Genomic DNA, 22,692 nt, shown 5'->3' with positions numbered 1-22,692 from the left:
AGCTTTTTTTTTTACAAGAGTAAAAGGAAAAAATTCAGCATAACATTTATTGTGCAATTTCTCCTGAGTTTGGCGATACCTTATATGTGGTGGAAATCAACTGTTTGGGCACATGGCAGGGCTCGGAAGGGAAGGAGTGCCATTTGACTGCAAAATTGGCTGGAATCAATAGCGGACGCCAGGTTGCATTTGAAGAGCCCCTGAGGTGCCTAAACAGTGGCTGTCCCCCACAAATGACTCCATTCTGGAAACAAGACACCTCAAGGCTTTTATCTAGGTGTATAGTGAGCAGTTTAAATCCACGAATACTTCACAGAATTTGATAAGCTTAGGTTGCCATATTGAAAATTTTCATTTTTTTCACAAAAATGTTGCTTCAGCATCAAATTTCTCACTTTTTCAAGAGACAACAACAAACCTTGGACCCAACAGGTTGTTATCCAATGTCTTATGAGCACAGGGATACCCCACATGTGGCCAAAAACCTCTGTTTGGATAAATGGGAGGGCTTGGAATGGAAGGAGTACCATTTGAATTCTGGAAAAGTTGAGATGAATTGCGGGCACCATGTCACATTTGCAGGGCCCCTTGGGTACCTATACAGCAGAAACCCCCCACAAGTGACCCCATTTTGGAAACTGGATTTTATTCAGGAGTATAGTAAGCATTTTGAATCCACAGGTACTTCACAAAAATGTTGCTGTAGCAACAAATGTCTCACTTTTAGGCTATGTGGCCATGATCCAGCGACACAGCGTCTAGTATACAGTGTCAGCCTTCCTGCAGAGATGTGAGTGTTGTCCACGGGAGAACGCAGCTGCCCATGCCCACAATTTGGGTTCAGGCCGCTGTGGAGCTCTATGCTACCTGCAGAGAACACTCATCTCCGCAGCATAAATTGACATGCTGAGGCTCGGGAAGCTGCACCACAGGTCGGTTTATGCTGCGGAGAAGAGAAGCACAGTGGGCATGGGATTTCTAAAAATCCTTCTACTGTGCTTCTACTGCACAACGCAACGCTATGGACGCAGGGAAAACACTCTGCGACCAAAACGCTGCAAATCCCGATTGTGGGCGCACAGCCTAAAATGCTACAATGGATGAATGAATAGATGTCAAACAAATATAACGTCCCACCCCCTGCATATTCTAAGCTGGCGCCCTTTAGTGCCTTTCATGTGGCACTAAAGGGTGCCTAGCCTTGTATTTAGCCCCCCAAAAAAATAATAATTAAAATAAACGACGTGGGGTCCCCCTTATTTTTGATAGCCAGCTAGGGTAAAGCAGACAGCTGTAGCCTGCAAACCACAGCTGACAGCTTCACCTTGGCTGGTGATCAATTTGGAGGGCTCCCCAGGCGTTTTTTAAAAAAAAAAAAACGTGGGGTCCCCCCCAAATTAGATCACCAGCCAAGGTGAAGCGGACAGCTGGGGTCTGGTATTCTCAGGGTGGGAAGAGCCATGGTTATTGGACTCTTCCCAGCCTAAAAATAGCAGGCCGCAGCCGCCCCAGAAGTGGCGCATCCATTAGATGCGCCAATACTGGCGCTTCGCTCCAGCTCATCCCGCGCCCTGGTGCGGTGGCAGACGGGGTAATATATGGGGTTGATACCAGCTGTAATGTCACCTGGCATCAAGCCCTGGGGTTAGTGATGTCACGGCATCTGAACAGATACCCGACATTACTAACCCAGTCAAGTAATAGAAAAAAATAAAGACAAAAAAAAAATGTATTTGAAAAAAAAACTCCCCAAAACATTCCTCTTTTACCAATTTATTGAAAATAAATAAATTTCGGCCGCTGTAATCCATTTTGGAGGTCCCACGCCGACTCTGGATCTTCTAGAATATGGGGGGCACGTTCAGGGAACGTATCCCCCATTTTCTGGAAGAGCAAGCTCTCCATGAGCAGTGTGGGTGCAGTAATCTGAGAATACTGCACTCACACTGCCCCGGTCCAACCTAGGGCAGAGTGACCTGCAGTAACCTCATTCTAGAATATGAGGGGCACGGGGGCGTGGCCTGGACCTCATGTAGAGAGGAAGCAGCGTGGGTGAGCTCCTGCCTGGATCCTGAATTATCCTGCACACCGGCCTTGCTGACAGGCACTACCGACCCTGGAGGGCTGCAACACAACTTATAACACCCAGGGAAGCGAGCACAGCCAGGATATGCCGACCCGCAGCAGCAATAAAAGGGACAGAGACGCGCAGGAGCGTGCCTCTGAAGAATCCAATATGGCGCCGCCGGCATCCACACCATCCCGAGCTGGAGCAGTGGGAGTAGCAAGCAGGTTGGAGCGGTTTGCCAGAGTGGCCCCTGGCACAGAGCCTACCTGCAACGAGGCACCCGATGGCAGCGCTGAACGGGCCCTGGAGCAGGGAGAAAACATACCCGACAGTGAGACTGTGAGTACCCTGGGCCTTGCATGTTCAGCAGCACAAGGTATGCAGACACACAGGCCTGTGCTGGCAGAGGGAGGAGGGGGAGATATGGAGCAAACAACAACTGTTTTCACTGAGGCCATACTGAGAGACATTCTGGCAGCAATTAACTCTTGCAATACCACATTGGCCACTCTAAGCAGCCAGATGGGAACTGTCACCTCAGATATGGCCTGTATTAAACGTGAGCTGCAAGGGGTGACTGTCAGAATGGGGGAGTTGGAGGAAAGAGTGAGTACAACAGAGGATAAATTACCACCAATGTCACGAGAGCTGGGAAAGGCCACGCAAAATATCTCCACACTGCTAAACAAGGTGCATGATTTGGAAAATCGCTCCCGCAGAAGTAATTTGCGACTGGTGGGGGTCCCAGAGAGGATGGAGGGCAATGACCCACTGAATTTCTTTGAAAAATGGCTTAAAGACACCATGGGAAAAGACATACTATCCTCTTTCTTTACCATTGAAAGGGCGCACAGGGTCCCTGCGCGTGCCCCACAGCCGGGAGCACCCCCACGTCCTATTCTGATTAAACTACTGCACTATAAAGATAGGGACACTATCCTGCGCAGAGCCAGAGATATCAAAGAACTTGCAATTGATGGGAGGAAGATATCAATATTTCCTGATTTCTCCATGGAAGTGCAACGTAAAAGAGCGCAATTTATTGAGATCAAAAAACGACTGCGCAACCTGCAAGTGCCATACTCCATGATGTACCCTGCTAAGCTGCGGATTGCTGCGAACGGAGAGACTCATTTTTTTGATACGGCTGGGGCGGCATTGTCTTGACTGGATATCAATGAGAGATCCCTGAGGAGGAAGAATACCTGAGATTTCCCTTTCTGCCGCCAGGCGTTGTTTTTGTTTGGGACGCTATGCTGGTGAGCTCATTACAGTTAAATTCATCTAGGATCCAGGTTGGGAAACGGCCGGTTCATTGTGGACACCCGCTGCACTAGCGAGTTGTGGACCCCCTCCCTTCATGGACTTGGGGCGTGTTTTTAGCCCTGATTCTCTCTATTTGGGAGAAATGTGTAAGATACACTTGATTTTGAGGGCAGGGGCACTGCGCACTGGTGTGCGGAGCCCTATCTCTCTCCTTGTTTTTCTTGTTTGTTGTTGTATGATGCAATCTGTTTGGGAAGTGTGGTGTGCCTCAGTCGTGTCGCTCAACCTAATGTTTTTGAGAATCGGTGGAGAACGCCTCTCTCCTCCAGCTATGAAGTATCCGTCCGGATCATATCTTAGTCTACGCTTATGGCGACATCTTTAAATATTGTAGCGTGGAATGTTAGAGGGCTCGGAGATGCGAACAAAAGATGTGCTATATTTACTCACCTACAGAAACTTTTACCGGCTATTTTATGTCTCTCCGAGACCCACATGGTCAGGGATAATGTTCATTGGCTGAGGAAGGGATGGATCGCGCATGAATATCATTCCACATACTCGACCCATGCACGGGGTGTGAGTGTGTTGGTGCACAAATCCATCCCGTTCTCATGTACCAAATCAGTGATTGACCCGGGGGGCAGATTTGTATGTTTGCTTTGCACGCTGTATGGTATACAATTTATTCTGGTTGCGATATATATCCCTCCACCATATTCAGTCGAACCGGTAAAAAGGATATTGTCTATTTTAGATTCCCTTCCATCTGTGCCGACGCTTTTGATAGGGGATTTTAATAATTACTTACATCCCTATCTAGATAAGTTACACTCGGGAAACATATCGGAGAACGCCGCCCCGACTTCATTTGCTAGAATGCTAACGGAGCTGGGTTTTGTAGATCTTTGGCGTGCCCAACACCCCACAACCAAACAATTCTCCTGTTACTCTAGCTCCCACCACACCATGTCACGGATAGACCTGGCTATTGGAAACGCACTTATGGCCTCATATACACAAAAGGTGGCCTACCTACCTAGAAGCGTATCTGATCACTCACCATTACATGTTACGCTTGCATGGGGAAACCCCGTCACTCTGCCCAGGCCTATCTGGAAACTTAATCCCTTCTGGATCCAGCTTATTGGGGGATCTTTACATGATAACATTCTAGAATACTTCCATATTAATGAGTGCTCTGCACCGCCACACATAGTTTGGGACTCTATGAAAGCTGTGGTAAGGGGCATATATATTAGAGAAATATGCATACGCAAAAATCAAACCAAATGTTACACCCAGAGTCTGATTCAGGAGGTATCTGATGCGGAGGCTGCGGTGGTGCTCAACCCAACAGTAAAAACTAAAAACACTCTAGAGAAGGCACAGATGTCACTCAAAGAAAATCTCATGTCGGTGGCAGAAAATAAACGCTATTTCCTTAAACAAAATTATTTTATGGCGGGGGAGGGCGTGGGGCACCTACTGGCCACAGTCATTAGAGCACAGGAAGGATCTTCTTATATAAATAGGTTAAAGACGGAATCAGGTGACTTTGTAACAGAAAGCGAGGACATAATAAGAGAAATAAAGAGGTATTATATGCGGCTATACACATCAGACTGTGACCTCACGGAGACTGAGATTGAGCAGTATTTGGATGCTCTCTCTCTCTCTTCCTTCACTGAGTGATGTAAACAGGGAATTGCTGGACCGGGACATCTCATTGGAAGAACTGGAGGAAGCGCTTGGCCAGACACAAAATGAAAAAGCTCCGGGAACGGATGGCCTGCCTGGAGAGTTTTATAAAGCGTATGCACCCTTACTGCTACCCAAACTACTTAAGGTATTTGAAGAGGCTGAAAGGCAGAGGGTCCTCCCACCCTCTATGAGGGAAGCCTTAATAGTCTTAATATTAAAACCTGGAAAAGATCCAGAGATCCCGGATTCGTATCGCCCAATCTCTCTCCTACAAACAGACATTAAATTGCTGGCCAAGGTGCTCGCCAATAGGATGTCCCGAGTCATCTCATCTATAGTGCAGAGTGATCAGACAGGCTTCATTCCATGCAGAGCCACATCTATGAATCTCAGGAAATTATATTTGGGAATTCAACATAGTTCTGATGTACCGGGGGAAAGGGCAATTTTGTCATTAGACGCCGCTAAGGCGTTCGATAGCCTTGAATGGGAATATATGTGGGCTGTACTTCGGAAAATGGGCTTTGGACATAGATTCATAAATTGGGTAAAACTGCTATATGACTCACCGGTGGCAAAGGTTAGGGTTAATGGCAGGGTCTCCGAGTCTTTTCCTCTTGGAAGAGGTACTAGACAGGGGTGCCCGCTTTCACCCTTGCTATTCGCGACTGCAGTGGAGCCGTTGGCAGTGACAAAACGGAAATCCAGGGAGGTAGAGGGATTTCGGTGTGGAGCCGTGGAACAAAAGATATCATTATACGCAGACGATCTACTCTTATATTTAGACAGGGTACATTCCTCGATTTTGCCGGCAATGAATATCATTCGGGAATTTGGACAGAGGTCTGGTCTACTAATCAACTGGTCCAAGTCGGCTTTAATGTCGTTGGACCCCCTTCCGGGGGACTTTTCGGACTTACAGATTCCAGTTCCTGTGGTCCGGGAGTTTTAATATCTGGGAGTAATTGTCAGCCCAATCCCGAAGGATATCCAGGCCCTAAATCTGGAACCCCTGTTACAGCGATTCAGAGCAAAAGTGCATACCTGGTGCCGTTTGCCGCTATCAAATGTCGGCAGATCCAATTTAATTAAAATGGTAATGATGCCACAATTACTATACCTTATACATAATTCTCCAGTGTGGATATGTAGGGAATTTTTTGTAAAAATTAATACAATATTCCGGGAACTTATTTGGAAGAAAAAGCAAGCTAGGATTCGACTGGAAGTGCTACAGCGGGGAAAGGAGGAGGGAGGACTGGCGGTACCAAACCCATATATATACTATATAGCCTCCCAGATGCAACATCTGAGGGGTTGGGGCAAAGAAGGAGGGTATGATACCAGTGGTGATATAGTGAGAGAGGGATCAGTATGGAAGTACCCAGGTTGCCGGTTGGATGTGGGACAAAGACAGATAAATGGGGCACGATATCCCACACTGGCTATGATATTCCGGGTGTGGGACAGGGGTAAGTCTCTTTTGGGGATAAGCGGACCTACAGAGCTCTGGCCACTGTGGCAGAACCCCGACTTGCCAGAAATTAAAAAATTAGTAGGGTTCAGAGGATGGGAGGATAAAGGGATCCATTTAGTGTCACAAGTACTACAAAATAATACTCTTAAAAGCTTTGAACAACTGAGAACGGAGTTTCACCTTCCGCATGTCTTCTTTTATCAGTATTTGCAGCTGAGACACGCACTGGAAAGACAGGGGAGGACAAACCCGGTCACAGTGACACATAATCAAACATTACATAGGCTGCTTACATCTGAGTCCTCTAAGGGTCTTATTTCGGAGCTATATAAAAAATTACTACCTGCCCATCTGGAAACACATCCATTGCTTGTTAAAAGCAAATGGGAACGAGACGTCGGTCCCCTGACGGAAGGCCAGTGGTCTGATATATTGGAACAAGTTCCTAAACTGGCGGTATCGGAGTGCCAAAAGCTGTCTCAAATATATCTCATCCACAGGGTATATAAAACTCCCAGTCTACTATTTAAGATGGGACTCAGACCAAACACACAGTGTGTTAGGTGTGGACAGGATGATGCCCATTTGATGCATGTTATGTGGGAGTGTGGACACATTGGTGATTTCTGGAACCAAACCCTGGGACTTATAGGTCAAATATATCATATCACAATACCACCGTCGCCCCGCCTGTGCCTGTTGAGTCTATGGGAAGGAGAAGTGGATTTGGATTCTCCAACAGCCCTGGGAATAGCACGTATCTTGTACCAAGCAAGAAAGCTACTTGCATATCACTGGTTAGACCCTCTACCACCAACATTACCAGAGCTCAAAAACAAATTAAATAACGTCATAAGATTGGAAAGGGGAGTTTATTTAAAAAGAAAAACATTGAAAAAGTTTTACAACATTTGGCGGCCATGGCTGGAGTTGCCGGGCCTACCCTCTAGTGCACTGGTTCGGGATGCAATGCTGGACCGGTTACTGTTGTGCCTGCAGTGATGGCATGTGTGAGGAAGGGAATTAAAACTAGTTTTTTCTGTGGCGAAATGGACTTTGAATGAAGAGGTGAGAGAGGACTGGAATGGTTTCATGGATGACTGCACGGAGAGGGAGGAGCAGGAGAGTATAGCAATATGATGTGGAGCGACACGGCTGATGGAGGAGGTGTTCCTGTTAGTCTGAGGCATTATTGCATAATTTAAGTTTTGTTTATTTGTAGAGCCACGAGGTTTGTAGGCTCAAGTTATATAATATAATTATGATTTGAGAACTCTATTATTATATTTACATATATGCAGAGAAAGAACCTGATGTATAAATCATATGTGTTTATCTGTTTATTGTTATCAGTTATATGAAAAGTGAAATACTCTCTGTATTGATCCCTAATGATTTAATAAAAAAAGATCTGATTTAAAAAAAGAATATGAGGGGCACGCTCACAGAACGTACCCCCCATTTTCTAGAACAGCAGTCTCTCCATGTGAGGAGTGTGGCTGCAGATTACCATACTCACCCTCCCCCGGTCCACAGTGCAGCAGCCTGTGCAGCAGCGACGTCAGAGTCCCTGCTTGCAGGGATCCAGCTGACAGCCGCTGTCTGCGCATGCGCCGCCAGCTTTCAAGAAGCATGCGGCGTGATCGCAGGGACGGAGCACCAGCAGACAGGTAACGTAAGACCGGGGGCTGGGCTGGGCTGGGGGGGTGACGGGGGGTGACGGCGGGACAACTTTCTGCCGCATGTGACGTGTCACATGCGGCAGAAAGAGCAGGATGAATGCGGCCGCCATCTTCCACGCGGGGGAGGCGGCTCTGGAGACCGGAGGGGGCTCCGGGGACCAGAGATCTCCGGTGGCCCGGAGGAGGGGTCAGGGGGAGGACATTTCCCTCCGATCTGAAATGTTTGATCATTTCAGATCGGAGGGAAATGAATGCAGATCCGGCGGCGGCGGGAGTTTTCAGCGCGCGTCGGCGCCATCTTGGATTTTCCGGAGGGGAAGTAGGGGTGGTGGGGGGACTCTCCGGTACCGGGGGCTTTGGGGGCACTAAGGGCTCATATTTATTTCTCATCTGACATGTTTGATCACGTCAGATGAGAAATAAATCAATTTTACCGGCCATTTTTTTTTTTTTTAATGTTGTCGCCGGTATACGGTGTATACCGGCAATCGCATTAACGGGGTCCAAAAAAACACCCCGATTCATAATCTTGGGGGTCTCAGCTACCTCCGGTAGCTGAAACTCCCGAGATTTTTCGTCACTGGGGGGCGCTACAAGCTTTTTCCGGCCTGACGTCTCAAGACGTCGGAACAGAATAAGTACCCTGTTTTTCCGACGTCTTGAGACGTTAGGCCGTCGCTATGGGGTTAAAGGGAACCTGTCACAATATACACTGAACAAAATTTAAACACAACACTTGTTTTAGCTCCCATTATTCATGAGCTGAATTTAAAGATCTGTGTCCACATAAAACCCTTTTCTTTCAAATATTATTCACAAATTTGTCTAAATCTGTGTTAGTGAGCACTTCTCCTTTGCCAAGATAATCCATCCACCTCACAGGTGTGGCATATCAAGACGCTGACTAGACAGCATGATTATTGCATAGGGTGTGACTTAGGCCGGGCACAATAAAAGGCCACGCTAAAATGTGCAGCTTTACAGTATTATTGGTTGTCTATGGGGAGGGGGGGGTGTAAGAAAACCAGTCAGTATCTGCTAGGTCCACCATTTGCCTCACACTGGCAACACATCTCCTGTGGAATGTTAGTCCACTCTTCTGCAATGGTTGTGCGAAGTTGTTGGATATTGGCAGGAACTTGAACATCTTGTCGTCTACACCAATCTAAAGAATCTAAAACATGCTCAATGGGTGACATGTCCAGTGAGTATGCTGGCCATGCAAGAACTGGGATGTTTTCAGCTTCCGGAAATTGTGTACAGATAATGCACAGCTCCATATTGGAAGTATCATGCTGCAACATGGGGTGATGGTTGTGGATGAATGGCTCAACAATGGGCCTCAGGATCTCATCACGGAATCTTTGTGCATTTAAAATGGCATTAATTAAATGCACCTGTGTTCGTTGTCCATAACTTACGCCTGCCCATATCAGAACCCCACAACCAAAATGGGCCACTTGATTCACAGCGTTGATAATAGCAAACTGCTCACCCACTTGACGCCTTAGGCCTAAGACACATGGCATGAAAATCGGAGTGAGTGGAATTCGATAAAGCATCGCATTCCACTCGGACCAATAGTAGCCTATGTGCCAGCACCCATGAGCGATTATTTTCTCAGCCCTAATCGGACCGAGAAAACAATCGCAGCATGCTGCGATTGTAATGCGATCCAGGTTTCTCTCGCACCCATTGAAGTCTATGGGGCGAGAGAAAAATCGCATTGCACTCGCAGTACACCGGTGTACCGTGAGTGCAGGGCGAGAATGGCAATAGCTAGCAACGGAGGAGAGAGAGAGAGAAATCCCTCCCCTCCGCAGTGCTGGCCCACCCCTCCTCAGAGCCGGCCCGCCCCTCCTCAGTGCCATCCCGCCCCCGCAGCTGAGGTCCGATCGCATGATAGTCGCAGTGACACTCGCATGACACTCGGCTCCCACTGTGCTGCCAGTGTGAGCCGGGTGTCATGCGAGGATCGCAGTAGATCCCCATGTTGCCCCGGCCATACACGCAGTCTGTCATCTGACCTTTACAGTGAAACAAGGATTCATCCGTGAAAAGAATACCTTACCGATGTGCTAGATGCCATAGAATGTGAGCATTTTCCCACTCGAGTCGGTTGTGAAGATTAACTACCGTCAGGTGGAAACCCCGATGAGAACGAGCATGCAGATGAGATTCCTTTAGATGGTTTTTGACTATTAGTGCAGAAATTCTTCGGTTATGCAAACCATTTGTTACAGCAGCTGTCCGGGTAGCTGGTCTCAAACGATTTGGGAGGTGAAGATGCTGGATATTGATGTCCTTAACTGATGTGGTTACTCTTTGTTTGTGTTTGTGAGGCCGGTTGGATGTACTGCCAAATTCTGTGAACACTTTTGGAGACCGCTTATGGTAGAGAAATGAACAATCAATTCACGGGCAACAGCGCTGGTGGACGTTCTTGCAGTCAGCATGCCATTTGCATGCTCCCTCAAAACGTGTGACATCTGTGGCATTGTGCTGTGTGATAAAACTGCACATCTTGGAGTGGCCATTTAATGTGGCCAGCCTAAGGCCCAACTGTCTAATCATGCTGTCTAATCAGCATCTTGATGTGCTGCACCTGTGAGGTGGATGGATTATCTTAGCAAAGGAGGAGTGCTCACTAAGGCTACTTTCACACTTGCGTTGGACGGCTTTCGTTGCTATCCGCAGCCTTGAGGAATTATAGTAATCGTTGCGAGAAACAGTTATATTCATCATAGACTTGTATTAGCTACGGATAGCAACAGATGGTCTTGCGTTGCATCCGCTGCACGACGCAGCGTCGTTATTTTGACGCTGCGTCGGGCGGAAGGAACGCTACATGTAGTGTTTTTTGTGTCTTTATAATCGCGCAAATTGACTGATTCCTTTGGAATCCGCCACGGTGTCTAATGATTGTCTTTGGTGGCGGTTTCTGCCGCTATGTGCTAAGTGGCGGAATCCACTGACTGATTTCGTCACGTTCTACTGAGCATGCTCAGCATGTCCAGCAGAATGATCGAAATCGTTTAAATCACTCCTGGTCTCTCCCCCTCCCCCCCCCCCCCTCTCTCATACTCACCGATCACGGGCACGACGCTGCACAGTTGTCACAAAGCTCCGGCGGCTTTTCCTCTTTTGAAAAAGCCGGCCGCGCATTATTCCATCACGTATTCACTGCTTTCCCCACCCACCGGTGCCTATGATTGGTTGCAGTCAGACCCGCCCCCACGCTGAGTGACAGCTGTCTCACTGCAACCAATCACAGCCGCCGGTGGGCAGGTCTATATCGTGCAGTACAATAAATAAATAATTTTAAAGAACCGGCGTGCGGTCTCCTCCAATTTTGATACCAGCCATGATAAAGCCACACGGCTGAAGGCTGGTATTCTCAGGATGGGGAGCGCCACGTTATGGGGAGCCCCCCAGCCTAAAAATATCAGCCAGCAGCCGCCCGGAATTGCCGCATCCATTAGATGCGACAGTCCCGGGACTCTACCCGGCTCATCCCGAATTGCCCTGGTGCGGTGGCAATCGAGGTAATAAGGAGTTAATGGCAGCAGCCCATAGCTGCCACTAAGTCCTAGGTTAATCATGGCAGGCGTCTATGAGACACATTCCATGATTAACCTGTAAGTGAAAGTAGATAAACACATACACCCGAGGAAAATCCTTTATTTGGAATAAAAGACAAAAAAAACACCCTCTTTCACCACTTTATTAAAATCCCCAAATACCCCTCTAGGTCCGGCGTAATCCACATGAGGTCCCGCGACGCATCCAGCTCTGCTACATGAAGCTGACAGGAGCGGCAGTAGAACACCGCCGCTCCTGTGAGCTCCACGCAGCAACTGAAGTGAATCGCGCTGTCAGCGGGGAACGTCACTGAGGTAATGCCTGTGTGTGCGGTGATGATAAGTGCGGTAGTGCCTGCGTGTGCGGTGATGATTGGTGAGGTAGTGCCGGTGTGTGTGCGCAGTGATGATTAGTGCGGTAGTGTGTGCGGTGATGTAGGCGGTAGTGCCGGGGTGTGTGCGGTGATGATGTGGGCGGTAATGTCAGGATGTGTACGGTGATGATGTGGGCGGTTGTGTCGGGATGTGTGCGGTGATGATGTGGGCGGTAATGTCAGGATGTGTGCGGTGATGATGAGGGCTGTAGTGTCGGGAATTTGTGCGGTGATGATGAGGGCTGTAGTGTCGGGATGTGTGCGGTGAAGATGAGGGCTGTAATGTCGGGTTGTGTGCGGTAAAGATGAGGGCGGTAGTGTCGGGATGTGTGTAGTGATGATGTGGGCGGTAATGTCGGGATGTGTGCGGTGATGATATGGGTGGTAATGTCGGGATGTGTGCGGTGATGATGTGGGCGGTTGTGTCGGAATGTGTGTTGTGATGATGTGGGCGGTTGTGTCGGGGTGTGTGCGGTGATGATGAGGGCTGTAGTGTCGGGATGTGTGTGGTGATGATGAGGGCGGTAGTGTCTGGATGTGTGTGGTGATGATGAGGGCGGTAGTCTCGGGATGTGTGCGGTGATGATGAGGTCTGTAGTGTCTGGATGTGTGCGGTGAAGATGAGGGCTGTAGTGTCGGGATGTGTGCGGTGAAGATGAGGGCTGTAGTACCGGGGTGTGTGCGGTGATGATGAGGGTTGTAATGTCGGGATGTGTATGGTGATGATGTGGGCGGTAATGTCGGGATTTGTGCGGTGATGATGTGGGCGGTAGTGTCGGGATGTGTGTGGTGATGTGGGCGGTTGTGTCGGGATGTGTGCGGTGATGATGTGGGCGGTTGTGTCGGGGTGTGTGTGGTGATGATGAGGGCTGTAGTGTCGGGATGTGTGCGGTGAAGATGAGGGCGGTACTGTCGGGGTGTGTGCGGTGATGATGAGGGCTGTAGTGTCGGGGTGTGTGCGGTGAAGATGAGGGTGTGTGCGGTGAAGATGAGGGCTGTAGTGCCGGGGTGTGTGCGGTGATGATGAGGGCTGTAATGTCGGGATGTGTGCGGTGAAGATGAGGGCTATAGTGTCGGGATGTGTGCGGTGAAGATGAGGGCTGTAGTGCCGGGGTGTGTGCGGTGATGATGAGGGCTGTAATGCCGGGATGTGTGCGGTGAAGATGAGGGCTGTAATGCCGGGATGTGTGCGGTGAAGATGAGGGCTGTAGTGTCGGGATGTCTGCGGTGAAGATGAGGGCTGTAGTGTCGGGATGTGTGCGGTGAAGATGAGGGCTGTAGTGTTGGGATGTGTGCGGTGAAGATGAGGGCTCTCTCTCTCGGCTAAAGAAAACTTAATGCAACATATTATTTCACTGGAATCCGTGGCCTTTATTATCACACTTTTTGCAAGCCATCGTCACGTGTTACACAACGTATTGTGACGGATGCCGTTCAACGCAAGTGTGAAAGTAGCCTAAGGCTTTGTGCGTACTAGAACTGTGAAGTTTCTCAAGAAAATTTCTTGAGAAACTTCTGGGAGTGGAAGATTTCCGGACCTCCGGAAAAAATCCGCACCAAATCCGCGGTAAATCCGCATGCGGATTTGCTGCGGATTAGCCGCAAATTTGCAGCGATTTTCCCGCAGGTTGTTCCCTGCGGATTTTGCAGGCTGTACTGCCGAAATCCGCAGGGTACCTGCGGAAAAGAATTGACATGCTCATTTTCTCAAGAAATTTTCTCAAGAAATTCTTCTCAAGGAAATTTCTTGAGAAAAATCCGCAGTGTGCGCACAGCTATTTTTTTTTTCACATAGGATTTGCTGGGAAATGTCTGCACAAAGATTGCAGACTTTTCTCAAGAAATTTCCGCGGCAAATCCGCGGGTAAAACGCACTAGTGCACACATAGCCTTACACAGATTTAGACAAATTTGTGAACAATATTTGAGAGACAAAGGCCTTTTATGTACATAGAAAAAGTCTTAGATCTTTGAGTTCAGTTCATGAAAAATGGGAGCAAAAACAAAAGTGTGCGTTTATATTTTTGTGTAATGTGTATATTCATGATATGTGGACAGCATAGTTTAGAGAAGTATAATTTGAGCTAAATTATATATTGTTTTGTTGGAAATAATTCAATATAATTTTTATTAATTTAAATCATGGGTGTTTGCTATTTGCATGCCATAGTTAGTGAAATCTGTAAATTATTACTATGTATTATTATTGCGCCATTTATTTCTATGGCACTTGTGAAAAAGGGTATACATAATAAAAACAAGAACAATAATTATGAACAATACAAAGCACAGACAGGTACAGAAAGAGACAGGGCCCTGCTTGCGAGGGCTCCCAGTCTACAAGTGATAGGTTTAGATACAGTAGGGGAGGTTAGTGCTGGTTGTGCAGCGGTATAATGGGCTCGGGGTTATTGCAGGTTGTAGGCTTGTCGGAAGAGGTAGTTCTTCAGGTTCCTTTTACAGGTTTCCACGATAGGTGAGATTCTAATATGTTGGGGTAGAAAGTTTCAGAGTATGGGGGATGCGTGGGAGAAATCTTGTATGCGATTGTGGGAAGAGGAGATGAGAGGAGAGTAGAGAAGGAGATTTTGTGAGGACCGGAGGTTGCATGGAGGTAAGTATCAGGAGACTAGGTGCCAATTGTATGGAGGAGACAGGTTGTGGATGGCTTTGTATCTTATGTTTAGAGTTTGAAACTGGAGTCTTTTGGGCAATGGGAAGCAGGTGAAGGGATTGGCAGAGTGGAGGAGAGGTGGATTAGTCGGGGGTGGCAGAGTTTAGAATAGTTTGGAGGGGTGCAAGCATGTTAGAAGGGAGGCCACAGAGCAGGAGGTTGCAGTAGTCAAGGTGATAGATGATACGGGCATGCACTAGTGTTTTTGCAGAATCTTGGTTAAGGAATGTATTGATCTGGGAAATATTTTTGAGATGGAATCAGCAGGAACGGGAAAGGGCTTGGATATGTGGCTTGAATGAGAGCGCAGAGTCCAGGATTTCACCAAGGCAATCACTGAATAGGACTGCCCCCTGGACTGTTTTGCATATAAAGATCAGGAATTTCAGTGAACAAAATGCAAGGTTTATTGACACTTCAACAAAAATGTATATTAATCTTATCCGCTTCTCCTGATCTATAATATCCTGCATGTAGCTTAGATACCATTTTCAACATCACAGGTTCCCTCACTTGTAATGTGTATATATAATTTATTCATCTCTTTTTATGCAGGTGGGCATTGCATTAAAACCTTTCTTGCCACAACTGCAAACCACTTTTACTAAAGCTCTGCAAGATTCAAATCGTGCTGTACGTCTGAAGGCTGCGGATGCCCTGGGCAAACTCATAGTCATCCATACAAAGGTTGATCCGCTCTTCACAGAACTGCTGAATATCATTCGATTGTGTGAAGACTCTGGCGTAAGGTAATCTACTATTTCAGGTGGTTTTCACTATTTTAAGGCTTCCTATTTAGCTCCGGCTATGTACACAGTAAGATACATAAACCGGCTGTGGGAGTTGTTAATCAATAGGTTTTGCATATGTACGAACTTATTTGTTTTGTTTGCAGGGAAACTATGCTTCAGGCTGTACGTTTCATTATCCAAGGAGGTGGAGGAAAGATGGATGCAGCAATCCGGAAAAATTATGTGACCATGTTGCTAGGGATGTTGGGACATGATGAGGTAGTTACTGATACATTTAGGAGACGATAATTGTGCTATTATTATAGGGTTTGATTGATGGATTTCTTTTTACTTTCAGGATGCAACACGCATGGCATCTGCTGGCTGTCTGGGAGAGATTTGTGCTTATCTGCCAGAAGATGAACTTTCGGTGGTTTTGCAGCAGCATCTCCTAGGTTTGTAGATCTATCATGTCGATGATTTTTTATTTTTTTTTATGTACATGGTTTATTTATTTTACTCGCTTACATAGCGCCATTAATTCCGCAGGTCTCTATGGACATTATCATCACTGTCCTGCTGGGCTCACAATCTAAATTCCCTAATTCGTCTGTCTTTGTAGTGTGGGATATAACCGCACCTAGAGCGAACCCAAGCAAACACGGAGAACATACAAACTCCTTGCAGATGTTGTCCTTGGTTGGACTTGAACCCAGAACCACAAAGCTGCAAAGCAACAGTGTTAGCCACTGAGGGACCATGCTCTTGGTTGTAATATTCACATTAAGGCTATGTGCCCACGGGACATTGTACCCATGGATTTTTCCGTAGGTTTCCCGCAGCTGCTCCCCGGAATGCGCAGCTATCCATTGTTGCGGGTTCCGAGCATTTTTGTTGCGGGAAACCTGCGGGACAAGTGCGGAAACACCTGTGGTATTCCCGCCCTGTGTCTCCATAGTGGAGGAGTGGGAATTCTGCAGATATTTCCACATGAATAATTGACATGCAGTTACGTGCAGCTGCGGGACATCCGCAGCATATTCCACAGCCGCACATACTGCAGCATTGATACAGCACTCCCCAAATCCCATAGGGTAACATGGGGAGTGTCTGTACTTGCTTAACCCTGTGGATTTGGAAAATCCAGATAAATCCGTTGGTTTTCCGTGGCAAAATCATGGGTATATTGTCCCATGGGCACATAGCCTGGGGGGCATAGCAGTGTAATCTAAACCCAGTTATAATACATATAATGTAATATTTCTCTGACGCTTCATTGGGGGACACAGGACCATGGGTGTTATGCTGCTTATCCATAGGAGGACACTAAGTAGATGCAAAGATGTTAGCTCCTCCCCTGCAGTATACACCCCCTGACCCAGCCAGTCTACTTCAGTTTTAGCTTAGTGTCTATAGGAGGCACATCTCTGCAGACTACTGCAGCAAGAATTTTTTGTTTTTAGAGGGCGACGGTTCCTTCGGGGACTGATTTCCCAAAACCATCAACAGGCGGGAACGCGGAGTATCGCCTCCCCGTACCCCCTCCTGCGACGCTGGATCCTGGGCTGTTACTCACTGGATGACAGGTGTCATGGCACTGATTTTCCAGAGCCCAGAGCAGATGAAAACTTCCTCAATCCCTCTTGCAGACTCTGAGTTGATACACGTTCTGCACCAAGTGTGACCAGGCATCAGACTGCCATCTTCACAGGAGCTGAGGTGAGATCATTCCGATTTTTCCAGAGCACAGAGCAGATGAAAACTTCCTCACTCCCTCTGGCAGGGTCTGAGTTGATACACGTTCTGTGACCGGGCACAGCAGGCGTCAGAATCTGCACACTGGCTCCCTGACAGGAAATTGGAGCAAAGGTCACACTGACTGGATGCACATGGGCTGTGACTTCTGCATAGCATTCCACCTGTGGCGGGGGAAGGGGATAGCTCCCAGGACTCAGTGCAGCCGCAGCTGTGGTACACTTATAGAGGTTTTTCTGTCCACCCTTGTTGTGCAGGGCTGGAGGAGGGAAGGGGAGTCCCTTCCCACTATTTTTTGTTTTTTTGTTTATTATATTTTCTCATGCCTTCTTGTCAGAGCTAAGCCCCGTTCCCGCCGACACTCGATAAGCCACGCCCCCCTCACACAGGATCTGCAGAGCATTGCTCCCTCTTGTTGTGATCAGAGCCTGTGTGCGTGTCTCAGAGCTGGCTTCCTCCTTCCCACAGGAACTGTGACACAGGAGGAGGGGGGGGGAAGGGCCATCAGTGTTCTGGGTGAGTTATAGCCTCACTTGCATATTAGCTATGCAGATCATTGCTCCCTCATTACAATCAGAGTTTGTGGCTCATCAGCCAGGGGCTGCAGTCACATGTTTTATGCCCTGCACAACTACAGCAACAACTATAAGACGCTGAGCTACTAGGGGATGATAGCACCTCTTCCTTCTGTGAGTCCGGTGCCCCTGTAGCTTACCCCCCAACCGCTGCCAGCCCAGAGCCTACGGCTCCCAGTCCCCCGGAATGGGCACAGTTCCCAGAACCTGGTGCTGGCTATGCAACATCGTCCTCACACCCCTCGGAGCCCCTGGACAGAACGCAGCCTGATGACACCTCTATAGAGGGTCCTTCTGATAAGAATCAGCCCTCTGATTCACCGGTTGCAGATCAGAAAAAGGACATGACCCCCATGGTTCTCCCTCTGGGGTACACAGATGGGGTTCTCCCACATGTTCCGCGGTCTCTGAGGAGCCGTAGGAAGGGGAATGATGTTTGTACCGGAATGATTCCTTGGTTTCAACCTCCCCGAGCGATCAAGCTGCGATGGACTTATTGCAGCAATCAACCAAAACTCTGCATGTGGAAGATCTCCCATCCACTATTACTGACCCTGCGGTCTCCTTTAAAAGGGTGAAGAAACCTCAAAAAAAAAAAAAAGGGATTTTAACGCCGCTTTGGTATCCGTAAACTCATGGAGTCCCGGTACCCCTTTGGCTTAGCTGTCTCTAAGGGCTGGGCTGATCCGGCCTCGGTGGACCCTCACCTGCTTCCGCCTGCCTGAAGGACCACTCCTGTCTTTTACTTGATGGATCCTCCTTCAAGGACCCAACAGACAGACAAGTGGAGCAGCTCGATCGCCCTGCCTCGAGGCCGCGGATCCCTCTCCCCTTCCGTGTGGGTCGCACAGGCACCAGGACTACCAGTTTCCCTCAGACCCTCACAGATGTAACAGTTCACATTGCTGCGGCGGCAGAGTACCTCATGCAGGCCTCCCTCGGCGCTGCTACCTGCGCAGTTATTGCCGCCTCAAATACAATAGCCATCCGTAAGGCCCTCTGGTTCCCATAATGGAGAGAGGACTCGGTCTCTAAGAAGCCTCTCACAGTACTCCTTTCCAGACCGATGGTTTGCCGAACATCTGGACAGGCTCTTTTTTTGTCTGACGCCACAGGAGGAAAAGAGTACCTCCCTCCCCCAACTCTAGCCCAGGATGTTTTTTACTAGACAAGCAGGGCCCGACCTTCTCAGCCCTCCTCGAGTCCACCTCGTCCCGGCAGTCTAGACAAAGACCAAGGAGTCTCGTCCTCCATCTGGGCCACCGCCTCAGACCACAAATGGGTGTGATACCTTGTGTCTTCCAGTTACCACATTGAATTCTGGACCCGATCCCCTGGTCGGTCTTTTCTCTCAAACCCCCCCCAAAGGCTCCAAAACACCACGAGGCCTTCTCAGCAATCCACTCCCTCCAAACGGCGGGGGCGATGGTACATGTTCCGGACGGCGAGAGGTTCAAGGCCTTCTATTCCAACCTCTCGTGGTCCTCAAAAAAGGACAGGTCAGTTCGTCCCATCCTGGACCTCTACACCTGAGCAAACATGTGCACGTAAGGAGATTCAGAATGGACTTCCTAGGGTCCATTATTACCTTTATGGTCGAAGGAGAATTCCTTGCCTCCCTAGCTATCAGGGACGCGTACCTGCACATACCCATCGCTCCAGCTCACCAAAAGTTCCTCCGCTTCGCGCTTCAGGACTTCTTTTTTTTTTTCATTTGTGGCCCTACCTTCGGCTCTGCCACAGCACCAAGGGTCTTAACTAAGGGCATGGCGGCCGCCATGAGTGACCTTCACGCCAGGAGAGTGGCTGTTCTGCCTTGCTTGGATGACCTCCTCATCAAGGGCTCAACCAGCGTGCAGATCTTTGTGGGCACCCTATCCCGTTTAGGGCGGCTTCTGACTCCAGTCAAAATCATCCCCGGTCCTGTCAAAATCCGTCACCTCCCTGGCCATGTCCCTGGACACTCTTCGGGGCTTGATATTTTCCCCTCAAGACAAGGCGACTGCTCTACAACAAGCGGTACACTGCCCTCTACGTACTCCTCTCGCTCCATACGATTCAGTATAAGAGTGCTAGGTAGGATAGCGGCGGCTATAGAGGCAGTGCTGCTCGCTTAGCCACACCACCGCCCACTGCAGCTTGCACTTCTAGCTGCCTGGGACAAGAGCCCCTTTTCCTTGGACGAACTTTTCACCTGACACCTTCAGTCAGGTATGCGCTTTTCTGGTGGCTTCAGTCCTCTTCCATATCGAGAAGGAGTTTTTCACCCCCAAGTGGACTGGCTACTCCTGACCACGGACGTCAGCCTCTTAGTCTGGGGAGCAGCGTACTGGCTCCACACTGCTTCGGGACGTTGGACACGTTGGCCGAATCGACGGGGGCCTGTGTTTTCAGCGTTACACATACCGTGAGTAGAGAACTGGGCGGCGGACCTTCTAAGTCGCCAAGGCCTGGCTGCCGGAGAGTGGTTTCTCCACCCAGAAGTGTTCCCACACATCTGCACTCACTGGAGTACACCAGACGTGGATCTAATGGCCTCAAGGTTGAACGCAAAGGTACCCGCGTTCTTAGCCAGGTCACGTAATCCACAGTCCATTGGCGCGGATGCTCTAGTCTCCTGAAGTCGTTTCAGTCTGCCTTACATGTTTTTCGCCTCTGCCCCTGCTGCCGCGAGTAATCAGGAAGATCAAGGCAGAAGGAGTCCCGGTGATACTAATAGCACCGGACTAGCCCAGGTGCGCCTGGTATGCTGAATTAGTACAATTGCTCATGGCGCTTTGTAAGCATCCCAGACCTGCTGACCCAAGGGCCCATTTCCCATCAGAACTCCAGAGCCCTGAAGCTGACGGCCTGGCCATTGAGACCTGGACTTTAACAAGAGTGAGATTCTCTCCTGCGGTCATCTCCACCATGTACAGTGCCCGAAACCTGGCCTTCATCCCGTTTTTACCACTGTACGTGAAAAACTTTCCTTTCCCAGTGCAGGGAATCTAATGTCCAACCTATGCCTCTGGCGATCCCCAGAATTCTTGATTTTTTTATTTTTTATTTTTTTTTTGCAGTCAGGTTGCAAAAGGGGTTGGCCCCCAGCTCCCTTAAGGGGCAGGTTTCATCTCTCTCGATATTCTATGAATACCGCCTAGCTTGCAATCCGCAAGTCAAGACTGTCCTCAAGGGTGTTTCCCATCTAGTTTCCCTGTATAAACGGTCGCTGGACCCATGGGACCTCAATCTCGTTTTGTACGGTATCCAGAGGTCCCCTTTTGAACCTCTTAAGGAATCTTCTCTTGCTCTTCTCTCCTGGAAGCTAACATTCTTAGTGGCGATTACGTCCATCAGATAAGTTCCGGAACTGGCAGCACTCTCTTGCCGCAAACCCTTTCTGATCTTTCATCAGGACAAGGTGGTTCTACGCCCCCTTCCGGATTTTCTTCTGAAGGTTACTTCCCCGTTTCATATGAACGAGGACATTGTTCTGCCTTCCTTTTGTCCACACCCAGTCCATAGGGTGGAAAGGGTTCTATATTCGCTAGACCTTGTGAGGGCTCTCAGATATTATGTACCTAGGACAGCCCCTTTAGGAACATAGACTCCTTGTTCGTCATTCTTGAAAGGCCTAAGAAAGGAGAGGCAGCTTCATAGGCAACGCTGGCTCGCTGGATTCGCTCTGTGATCCAGGAAGTCTACCGCTTGCAACTCAAGCCCATTCCTATCCTAGTGGGCTGCGGACTCATTCCATGCGAGTAGTTGGCGCCTCTTGGGCCATTAGGCATCAGGCTTCAGTGGAACAGAGGTGTAAGGCTGCGAGCTGGTCTTGCCTACATACTGTTTCAAAGCATTACTGAGTCCATACCCAGGCTTCGGCTGAGGCGAACCTAGGTAGGAAAATTCTGCAAACGATAGTGGAGTACCTATCTCAGTAGGCGCTCCTGGCTATCTGGGACTGGTTCCTAGTCCTTGGGTTGCGTTGTTTATTGTTTACCCACCCATGGACTGCTTTAGGACGTCCCATGGTCCTGTGTCCCCCAATGAGGCGTCAGAGAAAAACGGATTTTTGTGTACTCACCGTAAAATCGTTTTCTCCATCATTGGGGGACACAGCACCCTCCCTTTTTCCCTGTTGGGCCTTAGCTTTTTTCTGTCTCAGTACTTTTTTGTTACTTGTTCTCCTACTGCTTGTGTACTAAAACTGAAGTAGCCTGGCTGGGCCAGGGGGTGTATACTCCAGGGGAGGAGCTAACATCTTTGCATCTACTTAGTGTCCTCCTATGGATAAGCAGCATAACACCCATGGTCCTGTGTCCCCCAATGATGGCTAAGAGAAAACGATTTTACGGTGAGTACACAAAAATCAGTTTTTTACATTGTCTGTTGTCAAGATAATTTCGGTACTATGGCTACAAATGTCTGGGGGCTCTACCCGTCAGTGTATCCAGGGTTCTATATGGAAGCTAATAATTCTGAACTGCGTATCACAAGACTTGAGTGGTTTATTCTTAGACAATTATTTGCGTGTGATTTCAGTGTCTAACTTTTCAGCTACAATGACATTATGTAGTAATGGCTAAATTCTCTCTCTAATATACAGCTGATTTTACTGGAATTGACTGGATGGTTAGGCATGGGAGAAGCATGGCTCTTTCTGTGGCCATAAACGTTGCAGCAAGCAAATTGTGCACAGCAAAGTACTGCAATAATGTCGAATCTCTGGTCCAAAGCAACTCAACAGCAGATCGTGTAAGGAAAATATGGAATCTGAAAATGTAGAAGCAAATTTAATCAGCGGCACTTGCATGTTATTAATT

The 22,692-nt window shown here is 48.4% G+C and overlaps 1 protein-coding gene across 2 annotated transcripts in view; it reads left to right on the top strand.

Annotated features, from left to right (window-relative positions):
- GCN1 (GCN1 activator of EIF2AK4) overlaps window positions 1-22,692 on the top strand; it is a 214,029-nt gene that overhangs the window by 172,713 nt on the left and 18,624 nt on the right. For both annotated transcript variants that reach the window (XM_075320343.1, XM_075320336.1), the window contains exons 52-55: window positions 15,382-15,575; window positions 15,722-15,836; window positions 15,916-16,012; window positions 22,476-22,624. In XM_075320343.1, the coding sequence (XP_075176458.1) occupies window positions 15,382-15,575; window positions 15,722-15,836; window positions 15,916-16,012; window positions 22,476-22,624 (555 nt within the window). The remainder of the gene's footprint in view (window positions 1-15,381; window positions 15,576-15,721; window positions 15,837-15,915; window positions 16,013-22,475; window positions 22,625-22,692) is intronic.

Source organism: Anomaloglossus baeobatrachus, chromosome 1 (assembly GCF_048569485.1).
Source record: "Anomaloglossus baeobatrachus isolate aAnoBae1 chromosome 1, aAnoBae1.hap1, whole genome shotgun sequence".
In the NCBI taxonomy this organism is placed as follows: Eukaryota; Metazoa; Chordata; class Amphibia; order Anura; family Aromobatidae; genus Anomaloglossus; species Anomaloglossus baeobatrachus.
The sequence above is the reverse complement of the archived record's forward strand: the minus strand, read 5'-3'. Positions and strand labels throughout refer to the sequence as shown.